This window comes from Equus asinus, chromosome 17 (assembly GCF_041296235.1).
Source record: "Equus asinus isolate D_3611 breed Donkey chromosome 17, EquAss-T2T_v2, whole genome shotgun sequence".
Taxonomy (NCBI): domain Eukaryota; kingdom Metazoa; phylum Chordata; class Mammalia; order Perissodactyla; family Equidae; genus Equus; species Equus asinus.
The window spans coordinates 12,539,930-12,556,053 of record NC_091806.1 but is presented as its reverse complement, the minus strand read 5'-3'; the positions used below and the strand labels follow the sequence as shown (position 1 = coordinate 12,556,053).

Below are 16,124 nucleotides of genomic sequence, written 5' to 3'. Positions count from 1 at the left end.
TGGGTACAGAGGCTGGGAGGGAGGGAGGTGTGGTCGTGAGGGAAATTCTCTTTTGATTGCATCAATTTACTAAGTGAAGAAGCAAGCTGAGAGTGAAGATAAGGATGGAGGTGTTGCAGGTTAGAGGAGTGTGAAATACTCATCTGGGAAGATAAACAGACAAGGAAAATACAAAGTGTTACAATGTCTCCTGGGCAGCTTTATGGGCCCATTCAAGGTTCAGAGTGATGATGGAGGTAGAGGGAGGCGTGTCAGTATAGCTGTATATTTTCCTCCAGGCATTTTCTGCTCCCGATTCGGAGTTAATCGAAGTTGTGGTTTTTACCAGATATGACGAAGACAGAGAGCCAGGCAAGGGAGTAAGCAGAGCAAAAAGGAAACATCAAGGAAGTGAGGGACAGTGAAAAGGTGGTAGGAACAATGGATTGTAGGTGGTGTTGATGCAAATAATCCATAATCAATCTATAAATCAAAATAGGGGTGAGTTTATTATAAGCCAGACCTGAGGACTAGCCTGGGGCCTTCCTTCCCTAAGGAAAGGGCACCAAAGAGGTGGGGTGTACAGAGTGGTTATATACCAACTTGGAACAAAGAACATACATCACATACGATAGGAATGTCCCTTTTACAATTGTCACAAGATGCCGCACTGGCACAGCCGATGGATGAGCACAGCAGTTCAGTGGTCACAAGGTGAGCACAGCAGGTCAGTAATTAATCCTTAGTTTAGGGAAAGATGCTGATCCTAAAGGAAATGCTGCTACAGGGGAGGTTACATTCTTGTCCTTGGGCCATAGTAAATATTTAAATATTTAAAGCAGACGTACAATGCATGCTCAACAGGCTACATCAGGCCCTTTCGGTAGAACAAGGTCAGGCTAAATCAGTTTTACACCAAATGGCTTCCTCATATACTTCAATATATCCTATTGCTTTTCATTTATTTATCAGTGGGATGGAGGTAAGGCACTGCTCGAGTTGGTGTCCTAGAAGGAGGGAGCTGGAAAGATAGGGAAGAGTGGTCGGTCAGAACAGGAGGAATGAAACAGAGGACACAGAACGGTTGCAGACACTGGTAATAACAAGAATAAGAGCAGTGCTTAACAAACGGTGACCATCAAGGAAAAAAAAACCTTTCCCCCTGAAAATTAGCATTTTCCTCAATATTGAGCATCTACTCGGCCCTCGACATGGGTAAAGCCGCAGTATCTTCCAAACATCCAGACCACGGGTGGAACGACAGGCAAATTCCTTTCACGTACGCAAGGGAGAAGCATTTAGGGAATCTCAGCAGGCTGCACATTTAATGTTTTATTGAACTCATCACTACACGAGAATATGGAATTCATCACACAAGAATTCCAACACAGAGGGCCCCTCTCCTCTTCATTCCCCCCATCGCACGTGTCGCTGAAGGGTGAAGAAAAGGAGACCCGGCGAAGATTCGCAGAGCGACACACCGACGCAGGGAGAGGCGCCGGCAAACTCGGAGTCCGGCAGAGGGCGCCCACCGGCCCGGCTCCCCGGACCCGCCCCTCCCGGGAGGCTCAGCCGCCGCCCGCGCGTGTTTTCGAACAGACACAAGCCCGGCTCCGCCCCCTTCCTGAGGGCACCGCCCCCGGAGGCCTCCTAGCCCGCTGCGGGAAGGTCTCCGCAGGGAGAGCCGGCTCCCCCCGCCCCTTCCTCCTCTGGCTTCCCAGCTGCCGACCCTCACTCCCCAGCCAACGCGACTGCAGGCTCCCGGCGACGCGCCGGGCCCGCCCTCCTCCTCGCCCGGATCCTTCACAGTCCGCGTCTCCGCCGCCCCGCCCCGGAAGTGACGACAGCCGCCCGGCCTGCTGGTGTCCCGTCGGGCCTTGCGGCGGCGGCGGGAAGATGGCGGCGGCGGGAGCGATAGAACGGAGCTTCTTGGAGCTGAGCGGAGCTGAGCGCGAAAGGCCGAGACATTTTCGAGAATTCACCGTTTGCGGCGTTGGTAGGGGAGCAGCCAAGGGGGGCGCGATCCAATCCTTTCCCTTGGGCTCCCCCGGTGGGTCCCTAAATCTCTGACCCCCAGTTCATCTTTCTGAATCCACATGCTTATAGTCCCGGGAGTGTCCTACTTCCTTTTTTCTTCCCCTTCTTTTTGCGTGGATTGTCCATCTATCACCTTCTGCTTTCTCAGCGCCATCAGCCCCTGTCGTCCCCCAAAACCACGTGTGCAGGCTGACCCCTCTCCTTTTGCAGGGACTGCAGGTGCATTGGCCGGAGCAGTCAAATACAGTGAGAGCGCGGGAGGCTTCTACTATGTGGAAAGCGGCAAGCTGTTCTCCGTCACCAGAAACAGGTTCATTCATTGGTAAGTACTGTGTTCGCCAAACCCCCGTGGAAGGGAGGGTTGTTCGGCTTTTGAATTTTCTTGGCTGTTCCCCAGGTGTCATTCTCCAAAGCGGTAATCGACAGGAAAAGAGAAAGACTGCCTTCTGTTCATATCTGAACCACGAGAAAATTAAGGAGATACAGTTCTAGGAGAGATACCCTCCCAGGCAGCACTAAAAGCAGAGGAAATGTGGCTTAGAGGCTAAAGCCCCAAAGACCAGTTTTGAACATGAACCCATTATGATTTTGTAGTGCTTTACGGCTTCCTTCCTTTACAGTTATGTTTGAGCTTTTACAGGTCAGGCACTGTGCAAGGTGTGTCAGGGAGGAAGTAATGAACAAAATCACCCACTATTTTCCTCGTGCAAGATGTAGCAGTGTAATAATAGATACTGACTCGCCTTTCATGGGACAGTTAAGAAGGAAAAAGAACTAATGACCACAACATAGATATAAATACAAGTTTTTGATATTTGCCTCAAAGGAGAAGTGTAGGGGTTATGAGAGGATAATGGGAGGACCAAATATTATTGGTGGGGGCTGGGAAGGACTTTGAGGAAGTCACCTTTAACCCCAAATCTGAAGGATGAAAAGTTAGCCAGGCAGGGGGTTGGGGGAGAGAGCAGTTCAGCAAGTGGGATCACCATATGCAAAGTCCATGAGGTGGAAAGAACTTGACAGGTTTGACAAACTGACTGAAGGTCTGTGTGGCTTAAGTGCAGTGGGTAAAATGAAAAGTGATGTGACAGATGCTGAGACAGGGGGTAGGCCGAACTCAGATCATGGAGGACCCTTAGATCCCTTTTAAGGTTTTTGGATTTTAGCCGAAGTACATTGAGCAATCATTAAAAGGTCTTAAAAGCTTACTAACGTGATCAAAATTGCATTTAGAAGAATCAGTCTACTTTGTGGAAAGTGGATTTGAGTTTTATGGCTATAATACAAAAGAAGAGTTTCCTTTTATGATGGCCGTAGTAAGAGATGCTGGTGATCCAATTGTGGGAGTGGCTAGGAAAAGAGAAATAGGTGGATTCAAGATACATTTAGAAGGTAGATTCAGGGGCCAGCCCAGTGGCGCAGCGGTTAAGTGCACACATTCTGCTTCGGTGGCCCGGGGTTCGCCAGTTTGGATCCCAGGTGCGGACATGGCACTGCTTGGCAAGCCATGCTGTGGTAGGCGTCCCACATATAAAGTAGAGGAAGATGGGCATGGATGTTAGCTCAGGGCCAGTCTTCCTCAGCAAAAAGAGGAGAATTGGCAGCAGATGTTAGCACAGGGCTAATCTTCCTCAAAAAAAAAAAAAATTGAAAAAGAAGGTAGATTCACTAGGACTTGGTGATAGATTGAATACGAATGGGAAGGGGTATGAATGGGGAGGGGGATGGTAAGGAAAAAGGAGGGAGCAAGGATAACTCCCTGGTTTCTAGTATGACTAACCAGATACTGGGCAGAGGGGTTGCCATTTACTGACATATAGAAGATTGGTTTTGGAGAGATGTGAATAATTCTTTTAGACGTACTAAATTTGAAGTATCTGTAGCAGCCCTTTGGCAATGTCATATAGGTGTTGAAATTTACAGGCCTGGGGCCGGCCCCATGGCCAGGTGGTTAAGTTCGGGCACCCACTTCAACAGCCCAGGGTTTCGCTGGTTCGACTCCTGGGTGCAGACATGGTATTGCACATCAAGCCATGCTGAGGTGGCATAGCAGAACTAGAAGGACCTATGACTAAAATATACAACTGTGTACTAGGGGGCTTTGGGGAGAAGAGAAAAAAAGAAGATTGGCAACAGATGCTAGCTCAGGTGCCAATCTTTTAAAAAAATGAAAAAGAAAGAAATTTACAGGTCTGAGGCTCAGAAGAAAGACCTATGTTAGAGATACAAATCTCATTTAAGAAATATTTTTGAGTGCCTGGTGTAGTCTAGTTAATGCTTAGGGACTGGGAATATGGGAGGGACAAAGCTGACAAAGTCCCTGCTCTCGTGGAGGGAGACAAGCAGTAAACAACAGTAACCGAGGAAACCAAATAAATGTAGTTTGTCAGGTGATAAGTGGAATAGAGAACGGGGAAGCAAGGTACAAGGGAAGGGGGATACCTGTGGGAGTTAATATATTATATGGGTTAGGCGGGCAATACCCTGGGATAAGTTGACATTTGAGCAGAGGAAGTAAGGATATTTGGGGGACAAGAATATCAGGCAGAAACTTCCAAGAAAAAGGAAGAAAAAGTGCAAAGAACTCTGAGACGGGCTTGTTTGTCATGTTCAAAGAATGACAAGGGGACAGGTGTCTGCAGCTGAGTGAAGAAAGAGTAGGATAATAGGAAACGTAGCCGAGGGCCAGATCAGGGCTTTGTCGATCATTTTAAGGCTTTGGGTTTTACTCTGAGTAAGATGGGAGGATTGTAAGTGGAGAAACGACATGATCTACTTGTGTTTTTAAAGGATTGCTGTGACTCTGGGTTGAGAAGAGAGTGTAGTGGGAAAAGGGTGGGAGAAAGGAGACCAGTTAGAACGTTGGTGCCACAATCCAGACAAGAGATGGTGGCGGCTTAGACCAGGGTGGTGTTGGTAGAAGCAGTAAGAAATGTTCTGAGTGTGGATGTGTTTTGAAGGTGAATGTGTTAGAATTTACTGTTGGATCAGATGTGGGGTATACAGAAAGAAGAGTCAAGGGCGACCCCCAGATTTTTGCCTCAAGCAACCAGAAGTTATAAAGAAGCCATTAATTCAGTTGGAAAAGAGCCCAGGTAAGCAGGTAGTTTTGTTTCTTTGTTTTTTGGGTTTGCTGGGTCCAGGAATTCTGTTTTGGACAGGATTAGTTTGAGATAGTCAGATATCCAGGTGGAAGTGCTGAGGCAGTCATCAGGAGTTCTGTGGAGAGTTTGGGCTGAAGATACAGATTTGGGAATTGTTGGCATTAGATGGCGTTCAGAGTTGTTATACTGAATAAGATCACGTATAGAATGAGTATAAATCAGGATTTCTCAGCCTCTGCACTGTCAGCATTTGGGACCAGATAAGTCTTTGTTGTGGGGGGCTGTTCTGTACATTATAGGGTGTTGAGCAGCATCTCTGGCCTCTACCCACTACATACCAATAGTAACCACCCACCCACCCACCCCTACCAGCGTGACAAGCAAGAATCTCTCCAGATACTGCTTTATGTCCTTGGGGAGTGGGGCAGAACGGCCCCCAGATGAGAACCACTTGTGGAGGGAAGAGAAGAGGGCTGAAGACTGAACCCTGGGGCACTCCAGTATTTAGGAAGATGAGGAGCCAGCAAAGGAGGCTGAGGAGTAGCTAGTGAGGTAAGAGTTGAACAGAAAGAGTGGTGTCCCAGAAGCTGAGGGAAATATTTCAAGAAGGAGAGTGAAAAACTGGTAAATGCTGCACGTGGATCAGACATAAGAACATTGACCTCTGCATTGTGTAGGTCCTTGGTGACCTCGTCAGGAACTGCTCCAATAGTGGTGCAAAAGCCCAAGTGGAGTGGGTTCAAAAGAGAAGATGAGGGGCCGGGCCCATGGCCGAGTGGTTAGGTTCATGTGCTCTGCTTCGGATCCTGGGCGCAGACATGGCACCGCTCATAAGGCCACGCTGAGACGGCATCCCACATAGCACAACCAGAAGGACCCACAATTAAAATACACAGCTATGTACTGGGGGGCTTTGGGGAGAAGAAGGAAAAAGAAAAAAGAAAATCTTAAAAAAAGAGAAGAGAGGAATTGTGCATATAGAGCTGTCGAGGAGCAATCCTATAAGGGAAGCAGAGAAATCCAATGGTAGCAGGACGGCAATGGAGGAGCGTAGAGGAAATATGACAGTCTAATTGTGTGCAGTCAAGGGCAACCACTAGAGAAGAGGAATTAAAGAAACCGCAAAAGTGCGGTATTAGAAAAAAACATGGATATTCAAATCATTCAGAATTGTGGCAGGAGAAGTGTCAGAGAGAGTGATAGTGAGCCAGGAGCTAAAGTCTTCAAGGAGTGAGAGCTAGCTGTAGATAACTGTGATGAGCAGGAGTAGCAGGTGGTATCTGATGGCATGAGCTTCAGAGCTGAGTGGTTTTGGCAGGGACGGAACAGTGGCCTGGAGTGGTGCTGGGAGCCAGCAGGACATCTGTGCCTTACCCTGAGGCCCCACTGCAAGGTAGCATGCTAGAGAGAGCTGCCGCCATTAGAGAGGGCGCTGGGGGATAATGTCCACAGGGAAGATCCAGGACTCAACTTCAGCCATAAGGTAGGAAGGTTAAGCAATTGTTCAGAGATGAGGTTGATCCAGAAAATTGTACTGATGACGTACCATGAGTTACCAGAAGCGGAGTAGCTCTGGGGAAGCCTCAGAGCTCAAATGGTGCTTAACAGCCGTGGGAGTGGATAAGATGTGCTTTGGGAGAATGTGTGCAGTGAGCAGAGAGGAAGGCCCAGGATCACGGTTTGAGGATATCTAGTATGCAGGGGTCAGGTCAAGGAGAAGGAGAGGGAATGCCCAGAGATCTGGAACTAAAACCCGGAGAGAATAGTGTCAGAGAAGTCAAGAGAAGAGAGTTTTAAGGACAGACGGTGAAGTCTGTGGAATGCTGCTAAGAGATCAAGTAAGAAAGGACTGGAGAGTCCGTTGGAATTGGTATGATGGCCTAGGTAAGATGAGGGAGGTGAGGAAATAGAGAAAGCCTGGCTCTGGAGGGGAATGAAGAAAATGTGATAGCTGGATGGGAGGCTGGAATGGGGTGATGGAAAGGGAGAGGCCAGGGAAGAGCATATTTGAATGTCGATGGAAGGCTCTGGAAGAAGGAGAGACGTGTGGGAGGAATATATTTGAGAAAGTCAGAGATTGGCCTTTAACTGCTGGGAGGAGACTTGCTCTTTCTGGAAGGATGTGGGTAATAAGGTAGATGAGGTGATGGGAAGTTAGGGCATTCCCAGTGTGGTGCTTTCTAAATGGTTCCAAAACTACCACACGGCAGAGTTGCATCTGAAGAAGAGTCTGCCTTGCATCTTAGCAGGAAGAAGTAAGAGAAGTGGAAATACCCACATTTATTTATTAAGGTCACCCTTAGTTTGAGGCTGTAGTAATATATGTGGAGGCCACGTTCTACAAGTAATGGAGGTATGTGGTGTGAATTTTCATTAAAAGTAGAGTTTAATTGCATTGAATATCGTTCTAAATAAATGGACTATCAAGTTTGGAAATGCCTCCATTTAACAGAGACTTGTATAGTAAGATGTGAAATTTATGCTGTGTTTTGAAAATCTACAAAATTTGCTGGTTTGGATTGTAAAAGTTGCTCTGAATTTGTTTATCCAAAATTTTCAATTTGGGAGCGTTCGCTGGGAAATTATTCCCGTATATTTCAGTGCAATGGTCAATTAGAAAGAAAAGCATAAACTTTTTAAACAAACGTCTCTCTTTTTGTAGGAAGACCTCCGGAGATACATTGGAGCTGGTGGAAGAGTCATTGGACCTAAACCTGTTGAATAATGCAGTTCGCCTCAAATTCCAAAATTGCAGCCTCTTACCCGGAGGGGTTCATGTCTCTGAGACTCAGAATCACGTGATAATCTTGATACTAACCAATCACACAGTGCACAGGCTACTCTTACCACACCCTTCCCGGATGTATAGGAGTGTAAGTTGGTTAAGTGTAATATCTTTTATTCCCCAAACGGCTCTGGCTGTCACACATTTAGTGCTGGAGCAACATCCTTTGGAACTGAAGGAAATTTGGATTCCTTGTTAGCCTTCAAGAGCATACCTTGATAGTTACTATTTAAAATGGTCAGACACATTTTAAGTTGAAATAGTTTTCATTAAAAAGAACAGCTTTCTTTTTAAGCTTGACCATTTTTTACTTTAAAAACTTTTGTAGCAATTGAGAGGAACTGAGCAGAATTCAGCTTATTTTCACTTACAGATTTTTCTTTTTAATTACTCCACAGGAGTTGGTAGTTGAAAGTCAGATGCAATCAATATTCACTGATGTTGGAAAAGTTGATTTCAGGGATCCTTGCAACTATCAGTTAATTCCAGCAGTACCTGGACTCTCCCCGAATTCTACCAGCTCAGCAGCCTGGCTTAGCCATGATGGGGAGGCCCTGTTTGCTCTGCCATCTGCTTCGGGAGGAATCTTTGTTCTTAAACTACCTCCTTACGACGTACCTGGTAAGAATGGGAACTGGGTGTGATTTAACTTGAAACAAGGAGTGTTGGCGTTAAAACAGACCTTAGAACCAGACCCGTCATCCGATGCAGGACTTGCTTCTATAACATCCCTGAAGTGGTCATTCATTATTGCTTGCCTTAAGAGTCCCTACGGCTTTACTGTTTTTTCCCAAGAAGGCAGGATTTTATAGAGTGGATGAGGAACTGTAAAGCTGACTGGAATATGGGAGATAAGATAACTTTAAGACAGCTATCCTAAGGCCTGTAGTAGAGAAGAGTTGACTAGTTGGCTACCTTCTGGTTGAGGTACTATAACTAAAATAAACTAACTGAAACAAGGAAGTTTGCTGCTGATAGCCTGCTGCAAGTCACCACTGCCTCTTGCCTAGGTCATTGCATATGCTTCCCAAATAGCTCCCTAGATCTGTCCTTACCCCTCCACAGAAACTTCTTGGGCAGATGGTACTTTTAAAACCCACAATGAGTCATGTCACTCCGCTGCTCAAAGCCCTCACATGAGGGCTGTTCTTCAACTTGCTCTAAATAAACCCAAGTCCTTCCAGTGGCTTACGGTGACCCCCTCCTGCCTTCCTAACCTCAGCTTCTCATTCTTTCCCTCTCACCTTCTCTGCACCAGCCGCATGCCTCTTGGAATTCCTTGAACATACCAGGCACACTGCTACCTCAGGCTTCTGCCTGGCATAGTCTTTCCCTTGCTATCAGCTTTGCTCATTCCCTTGACTCCTTTAGGTCTTTACTCAGTGTCCCCTCAGTGGGGCCTTCCCTGACCACCCTTTTCAAAATTGCACACCCTCCCTCCCCCCAGCATTCAGTATATACCCTTTCCGTGTCTTATTTTTCTCCGCTTATTAACCGTTCTGCTTAATTTGTTAACTGTCTGCTTTTCCTCTCCTCTCAATGGAATATAAGTGCCATGAGGACAGGGATTTTTGCTTTGTTTGTTTACTGCTGTAGCTCCAGCACCTAGAACTGCGCCTGGCACATGAAAAGGTACCCAGTGATTCTTTTGGAAAGAATGAAGTGATTCTTCTGAGCAGTGATACGCATTACTGTTTGTAAAATGGCAAAAATTTTCCCTAGGAATATGTTAGTGTTAGTTTTATTGATATCTCAAATAATGATTCACAGTATTTCAGGTGTGATATATGTGCAAAGGTACACCCTAAAACTTGCTTAGTAGAGAAATGTAGAAGCCTGTCACCTGTCACAGAGACCTTGTTCATGTCGCATCCTTCTTGCCTTTGGGTTTCACTGAGTATCCTCAAGAGGTGCCTTGGATACCGTTGGTCTGTTTTCCACTTTGTAGGGATGGTGTCAGTTGTGGAACTGAAGCAGAGTTCAGTAATGCAGCGATTGCTTATAGGCTGGATGCCGACAGCTATCAGGTGAGTGGTGTCTGGCAGGTAAATCAAAGGCCCCAAGAGTTTAATTCTTCTGCACTGCTCAGCACCTATTAGTGTTTCTAGTCTTTCTCCAAAGCACTCTACTGGAAGGGAGTCTGTCCAACGTCACATTCCGTCTGAGGAGAGCCACACTCCAGAGCCCACTTCATTTGGGATTGGACACTGACAGCAGAAAGTGGCTTACTGTATATGTTCTCACAGTATCCACTTGGGTGCTCTGCTCTGACTTGCCAAATCCAATTTTGTGTAATATTAGAAGTAGAAAGCTTTTGATGGTTAGAACAGTATTCCGTTGTTATGTAGAGCCTTTATAGTAATTGGTTATAAATCAAATAGAAAATGTAATTATCTTATACCAGCATATAAACTGTTGCTCCTTCTGTTGATTGAGTGTACATTTGTAATTTTATTTTATCTCTTTAATTGCAAATTCTAATGATCAGGTGATTTGTAAGAGTAAAACTCTAAGACTTGGCCTTGTGTTTTTAGAGGTGATCAGGGGCCTTCAGATCGTCCCCTCAGTCTTGCTGTTCATTGTGTTGAGCACGACGCCTTCATCTTTGCTCTGTGCCAGGACCATAAACTACGAATGTGGTCTTATAAGGTAAGTGCTATATTTATAGTTACTAGAAGTTAAAATAGGATTGTAAATTGTAAGAGAAATGAAGTAAATGTTGCTGCTTCTCATAAAGATTTTCAGATTGCTTAGTTTGGAAATTATGGGCCATTGCCAGATTTAGACAGTTTCATTTGGCTTTATTTTTTAGACATTTTCCTCCTAACTTTTTTTTGTCTTTTTATTTTGAAAATTATGAATCCTACAGAAGAGCTGAAACAGTAGAATATTCTCTTAAGAGGGACAAATGTGTTTTTAAAATGCAAGTTGGTAAAGTAGTTTTTAAGATGCACAAAAAAGTTGATGATTGAAGAGATATTTTCATCTCAGCCCTTAAAAAAATCTGTAGGGTCCCTCAGTGGATGAGCTAGAGAGTGCTAGAGAGAATGGATGTGCATCCTTTAAAAGGGGAAGAGGGTTGTTTTTGTAACCTGAATATTCTTTGATACTACTAATTAACTTATCTTGGGCAGGACCAGATGTGCCTGATGGTGGCTGACATTTTGGAGTACGTCCCTGTGAATAAAGACCTCCGGCTCACTGCTGGGACTGGACACAAGTTACGACTTGCTTATTCCCCTTCCATGGGACTCTACCTAGGGGTGTACATGCATGCGCCAAAACGAAGCCAGGTATGAAGCAGATAAGACACATGTCGGGTTATTCCCTATGTACCAATGTGGGGAAGCAGCTGTAGGCTCACTGAGTATTTAAGCTCTTCACGCCAACTTAGATGTTTCATGTGTTATGTTCGTGGAGATGGTGGACTTCGTGCTAATATGTAAGTTAAAAGATCTTGAAGGTCATCAGGATGAAAGGCATTAGAGAGTTTAGAGGAATGCGAAAGGATAAATTAACTAGAATTAAGCAAGAGCAAATTTGGAAGTCTGGGTGAAAAAGTGGAGTTATAAAAGGGATGTAGGTGTTGTTAAGTGGTTGAAGGGAAGTTAATTTTTAGAAATAATTTTGCTCATCATCCAAACACTAGCTGTTGTATGTAGATGAGGTATTTAGGTTGTAGTACAGTGGTATAATCTTACAGTAAACAGCCGTTTGTTGAGTATTACGTGTTTGACGTCGTGCCAGGCCCATTACTACACTAACAGCAGACACTTGAACTGTGCTTGCTCTGGGCTCACGTGCTACACATATTATCAGTTTAATCCTAATAACATTCCAGTGAGGTAGGGTTTGTCCTCGTCTCTCTGCTGGAGCTCTGATTCCCCATGCTGGTGCTGCCCCACTTGGGTGCCCTCACTCTTGTTGGGCTCCAATACCCCAGTCTGGGTTGCCTCTCCATAGGAGTGCCTTCCTTGCCTTATTTGGGCCCTCACAGCCTGGACTAGGCCACCCCATGCAGTGGACACCTCCTCCCCTACTTGGGCTCTACTGCCCAGTGCAGACTGCCGCTCTGTGGACGCCCTCCTCATCCTGCTCGAGTTTCCGCCCTGCAGCAGGCCTCCCATACGTGCAGAAGCCCTCTCACCCTGCTCATGCACCTGCACCCTACGCCAGGCCACTCGCAAATGTGAATCCTCTTTGTACCTCCTTGGGCTCTTCATACACCTCACGACCCCCTCCTCGGGCTCAATAATTTGCTAGAGTGGCCCACAGAACTCAGGGAAGCACTCACTTACATTTGCCAGTTTATTGTATGATAAAGGATGTAGATGAACAGCCAGATGAAGAGGTGTGTAGGGTGAAGTCAGAAAGGTCCTAAGTGCAGGGCATGCCACCCTCTTGGCACACAGTTGTGTTCACCAACTCAGAAGCTCTCCAAATCCCATACTTGAGGGATTTTTATGGAGATTTCATCACACAGGCATGATTGATTATTAACTCAGTCTCTAGCCCCTTCCCCCTCCCCAGAGAATGGGGTTTGAGGCTGGAATTTCCAAGCTTGTAATCATGGCTTGATCTTTCTGGTGACCAGGCCGCATCCTGAAGCTGTCCAGGAGTCACCTCATTAGAACAAAAGGCCTTCTATCACCCAGGAAATTCCAAGGGATTTAGGAACTCTTTGTAAGACACTCCTGTCACCTCCATCACCCAGGAAATTACAAGGGTTTTAGGAGCTCAGTAACAGGAGCCAGGGGCAGAGATTAACATATATATTTCTTATTATTTCACAGATTCTGATAGAGGTTGTGATGGTTCTGTAGATCGCATTGGAAAGCATTGCCATCTTAGCAATATTAAATTTTTTGATCCGTGAACTTGGGATGCTTTTCCATTTATTTAGATCTTTAATTTCTTTTCTCAGTGTTTTATAGTTTTCAGAGTATGTTTTACAGTTCTTTTAATTATTTTATTCCTAGGTATTTTATTCCTTTTGATACTATCGTAAATGAAATTTTCTTAATTTATTTTCAGATTGCACATTGCAGATTTATAGAAATACAATTGATTTTTGTATATTGATCTTATATCCTGCAGCCTTGCTGAGCTCTTATTAGTTCTGCTGGTGTTATAGAAATCCTTAGAACTTTCTCTATAGAAGATAATTTCATCTGCAAGCAAAGATAGTTTTACTGCTTCCTTTCCCATCTGGATGCCTTTTCTTTCTTTTTTTTTCCCTCCTTAATTGCCTTGGGAGGATCCTACAGAGACCTGACATCTTGTTCCTGATCTAAGGGAGAAAGCTCTCAGTGTTTCACCCTTGAGTGTGATGTTAGTGTGAATTTTTCATAAATGCCCTTTATCGTGTTTAGGAATTTCCTCTATACTCCTAGTTTGTTGAGTGTTTTTTGGGTTTTTTTGTTTGTTTAAAGATTTTATTTTTCCTTTTTCTTCCCAAAGCCCCCCGGTACGTAGTTGTATATTTTTAGTTGTGGGTCCTCAGCATGGCTTGATGAGCGGTGCCATGTCTGCACCCAGGATCCAAACCAGTGAAACCCTGGGCCACCCAGGCAGAGCGCATGAACTTAACCATTCGGCCATGGGGCCAGCCCATTGAGTGTTTTTATCATAAAAGGGTATTCAGTTTGGTACCACTGCCTTGATTCATGTTAAGACACCAGTAATTGTTTCCATCATTGCTTTTGCATCATCAGTGCAAATATCAACACAGTATAAAGGGCAAATAATGCCGTAGTGGTATTATGAAAAGAGTTTTGACCTCACTGACGCCCTGAAACAGTCTCAAGGACCCTATAAGTCTATGGACCACATTTTGAGAACCACTGCTTAAAAGTTAGGTCCAAATTGAATGTAGGAGCGGTGTCACATTGAGCAGGGCTATATTATCTCCTTTGTTTTGAGCATTGTGGTTCTATTAGTGAAGCCTAAAATCAGATAAGCTTTTTTGGCGCTTGTGCCTTTATAATGAACTTGTGGTCTTTTTTTTGCCTCTTGACAAAAACCGCTCTTCAGCGTGTTTTTCTCCCTGATCTGCACATTTGAAGTTTGGGGTTCTTTTTAAATCTCTGTAATATTTTGCATCCGTGCCTATTAATTTCATTTGTTTCTTGTTTTTCTTGTGGTTCCTTGGATTCTAATTCTGTTAAATGTGTTAACTCAATTGTTCCCAGCATCATGTCCTTATTGATGTTATAAGCATGCCATCTGTATTTCCATCTAAGACACTAATAAAAATCTCAAATGGAAGTCCTGTGGACCTATGGTATGTCCATGGAATGGTCCTGGCCCACAAATTCTTTGGTACCAGTTTGTAGTAAGGTACAGAAAGTGAGAGAAAGCATTTAGAAACTTTCATAGTGATTTGACATTGCCACAGACATCACATTTGAGGTTTCTATATTTTATAAAAGTATTAGTTTGCAATGGATTGGAAATTTAAAAAAGACAAAACCTGGTTCATTACCATAAGTAGTTTGGGAAGCATTGTACCAGACCAGTGTTTTTCTAGCTTGTTTTTTGGCTAGAATCTGCAATAAGAAGTGTTTTGCATTACTAACTAGTTTACACATATGTAATGATGGACCATATAACAAAAAAATTTTTCATGAAACGTAATTTACCTTTACAATGAGTGATGAACTCTGATTCTTTGTTTCTTTTTTTTTCTTTCTAACATTGATTGGGACCTGCTAAATGGATTTGTGTCCTTTTAATGGATTGAGATGTGCAGCTCGTAAAAAACATAGCTCTAGGGGCTGGCCCCGTGGCCGAGTGGTTAAGTTCGCGCACTCCACTGCAGGCAGCCCTGTGTTTCGTTGGTTCGAATCCTGGGCACGGACATGGCACTGCTCATCAAACCACGCTGAGGCAGCGTCCCACATACCACAACTAGAAGGACCCACAACGAAGAATATACAACTATGTACTGGGGGGCTTTGGGGAGAAAAAGGGAAAAAAATAAAAAAATCTTTAAAAAAAAAAACATAGCTCTAAGCTAGGATGCATGTGAGCACTACATGTATTTTTCAATTTTTGTACACTCCTATTTTTTGCTCCAAAGGCAGTTTCACTATTTTCCTTAGCAGTTCCTTTTGAACAGTTGCTTATGTTATAAGGATAGAATCATCATCACTGTATCAGTTTATAGTGAATTTTCTTTGTCAAAAAAGTTATTTAAAATGTTATCCATCAAATATTTTTGTTTGTTTGTTTTGTTTTGTTTCGTTTTGTTTTGGAGGAAGATTAGCCCTCAGCTAACTACTGCCAGTCCTCCTCTTTTTGCTGAGGAAGCCTGGCTCTGAGCTAACATCCGTGCCCATCTTCCTCTAGTTTATACGTGGGACGCCTACCACAGCATGGCTGCCAAGCAGTGCCATGTCTGCACCCGGGATCCGAACCAGCGAACCCCGGGCCGCCGAGAAGTGGAACGTGCGAACTTAACCACTGCGCCACTGGGCCGGCCCCTATCAAATGTTATTTTTGAGCTTGCAGTTTTTCAGCAGTGGAGCTAAATACTAAACGAACTATGGGGTCTTATTTTTAATAAATATTAAGTTGATTTGTATTGTGTGTATGTTTTAAATAATCTCTGGTACTTTGGTAAAAATGTAAACTTAAAAATAAGTTTTTGACCATAATGAGATACCACCTCACCCCATTAGGATGCTACTATCAAAAAACACTCACCATAAAAAAACAAGAATTGGCAATGATGTGGAGAAAGTAGAACTGTTGTACACTGCTGGCAGGAATGTAGAATGCTGTAGCCACTGTGTAAAACAGTATGGAGGTTCCTCAAAAACTTAAACATAAAATTACCATATGATCCAGCAGTTTCATTTCTGGGTATATACCCAGAGAAATTCAATTCAGGGTCTCAAAAGAGCTATTTCTACACCCATGTTCATAGCAGCATTATCACAATAGCTAAAAGATGGAAGCGACCTGAAATATCTATCCACAGATGAATGGATGAGGAAAATGTGGTATATGCTTACAATGGAATATTAATCAGCTTTAAAAGGAAGGCAATTCTGGGGCTGGCCCCATGGCCTAGTGGTTAAGTTCAGTGCGTTCTGCTTCCGCAGCCTGGGTTCAGTTCCCAGGCATGCACCTACATCACTCGGCAACGGCCATACTGTGGTGGCGATCCACATACAAAATGGAGGAAGATTGGCACAGATGTTAGCTCAGGGCCA

The 16,124-nt window shown here is 44.3% G+C and overlaps 1 protein-coding gene across 1 annotated transcript in view; it reads left to right on the top strand.

Annotated features, from left to right (window-relative positions):
- The first annotated feature begins 1,818 nt into the window (after positions 1-1,818).
- NUP160 (nucleoporin 160) overlaps positions 1,819-16,124 on the top strand; it is a 45,595-nt gene continuing 31,289 nt past the window's right edge. Inside the window, exons 1-7 of the mRNA XM_014861370.3 lie at positions 1,819-1,975; positions 2,227-2,338; positions 7,783-7,993; positions 8,304-8,526; positions 9,854-9,932; positions 10,440-10,554; positions 11,040-11,198. Coding sequence (XP_014716856.2) covers positions 1,876-1,975; positions 2,227-2,338; positions 7,783-7,993; positions 8,304-8,526; positions 9,854-9,932; positions 10,440-10,554; positions 11,040-11,198 — 999 coding nt within the window. The 5' untranslated portion in view covers positions 1,819-1,875. The remainder of the gene's footprint in view (positions 1,976-2,226; positions 2,339-7,782; positions 7,994-8,303; positions 8,527-9,853; positions 9,933-10,439; positions 10,555-11,039; positions 11,199-16,124) is intronic.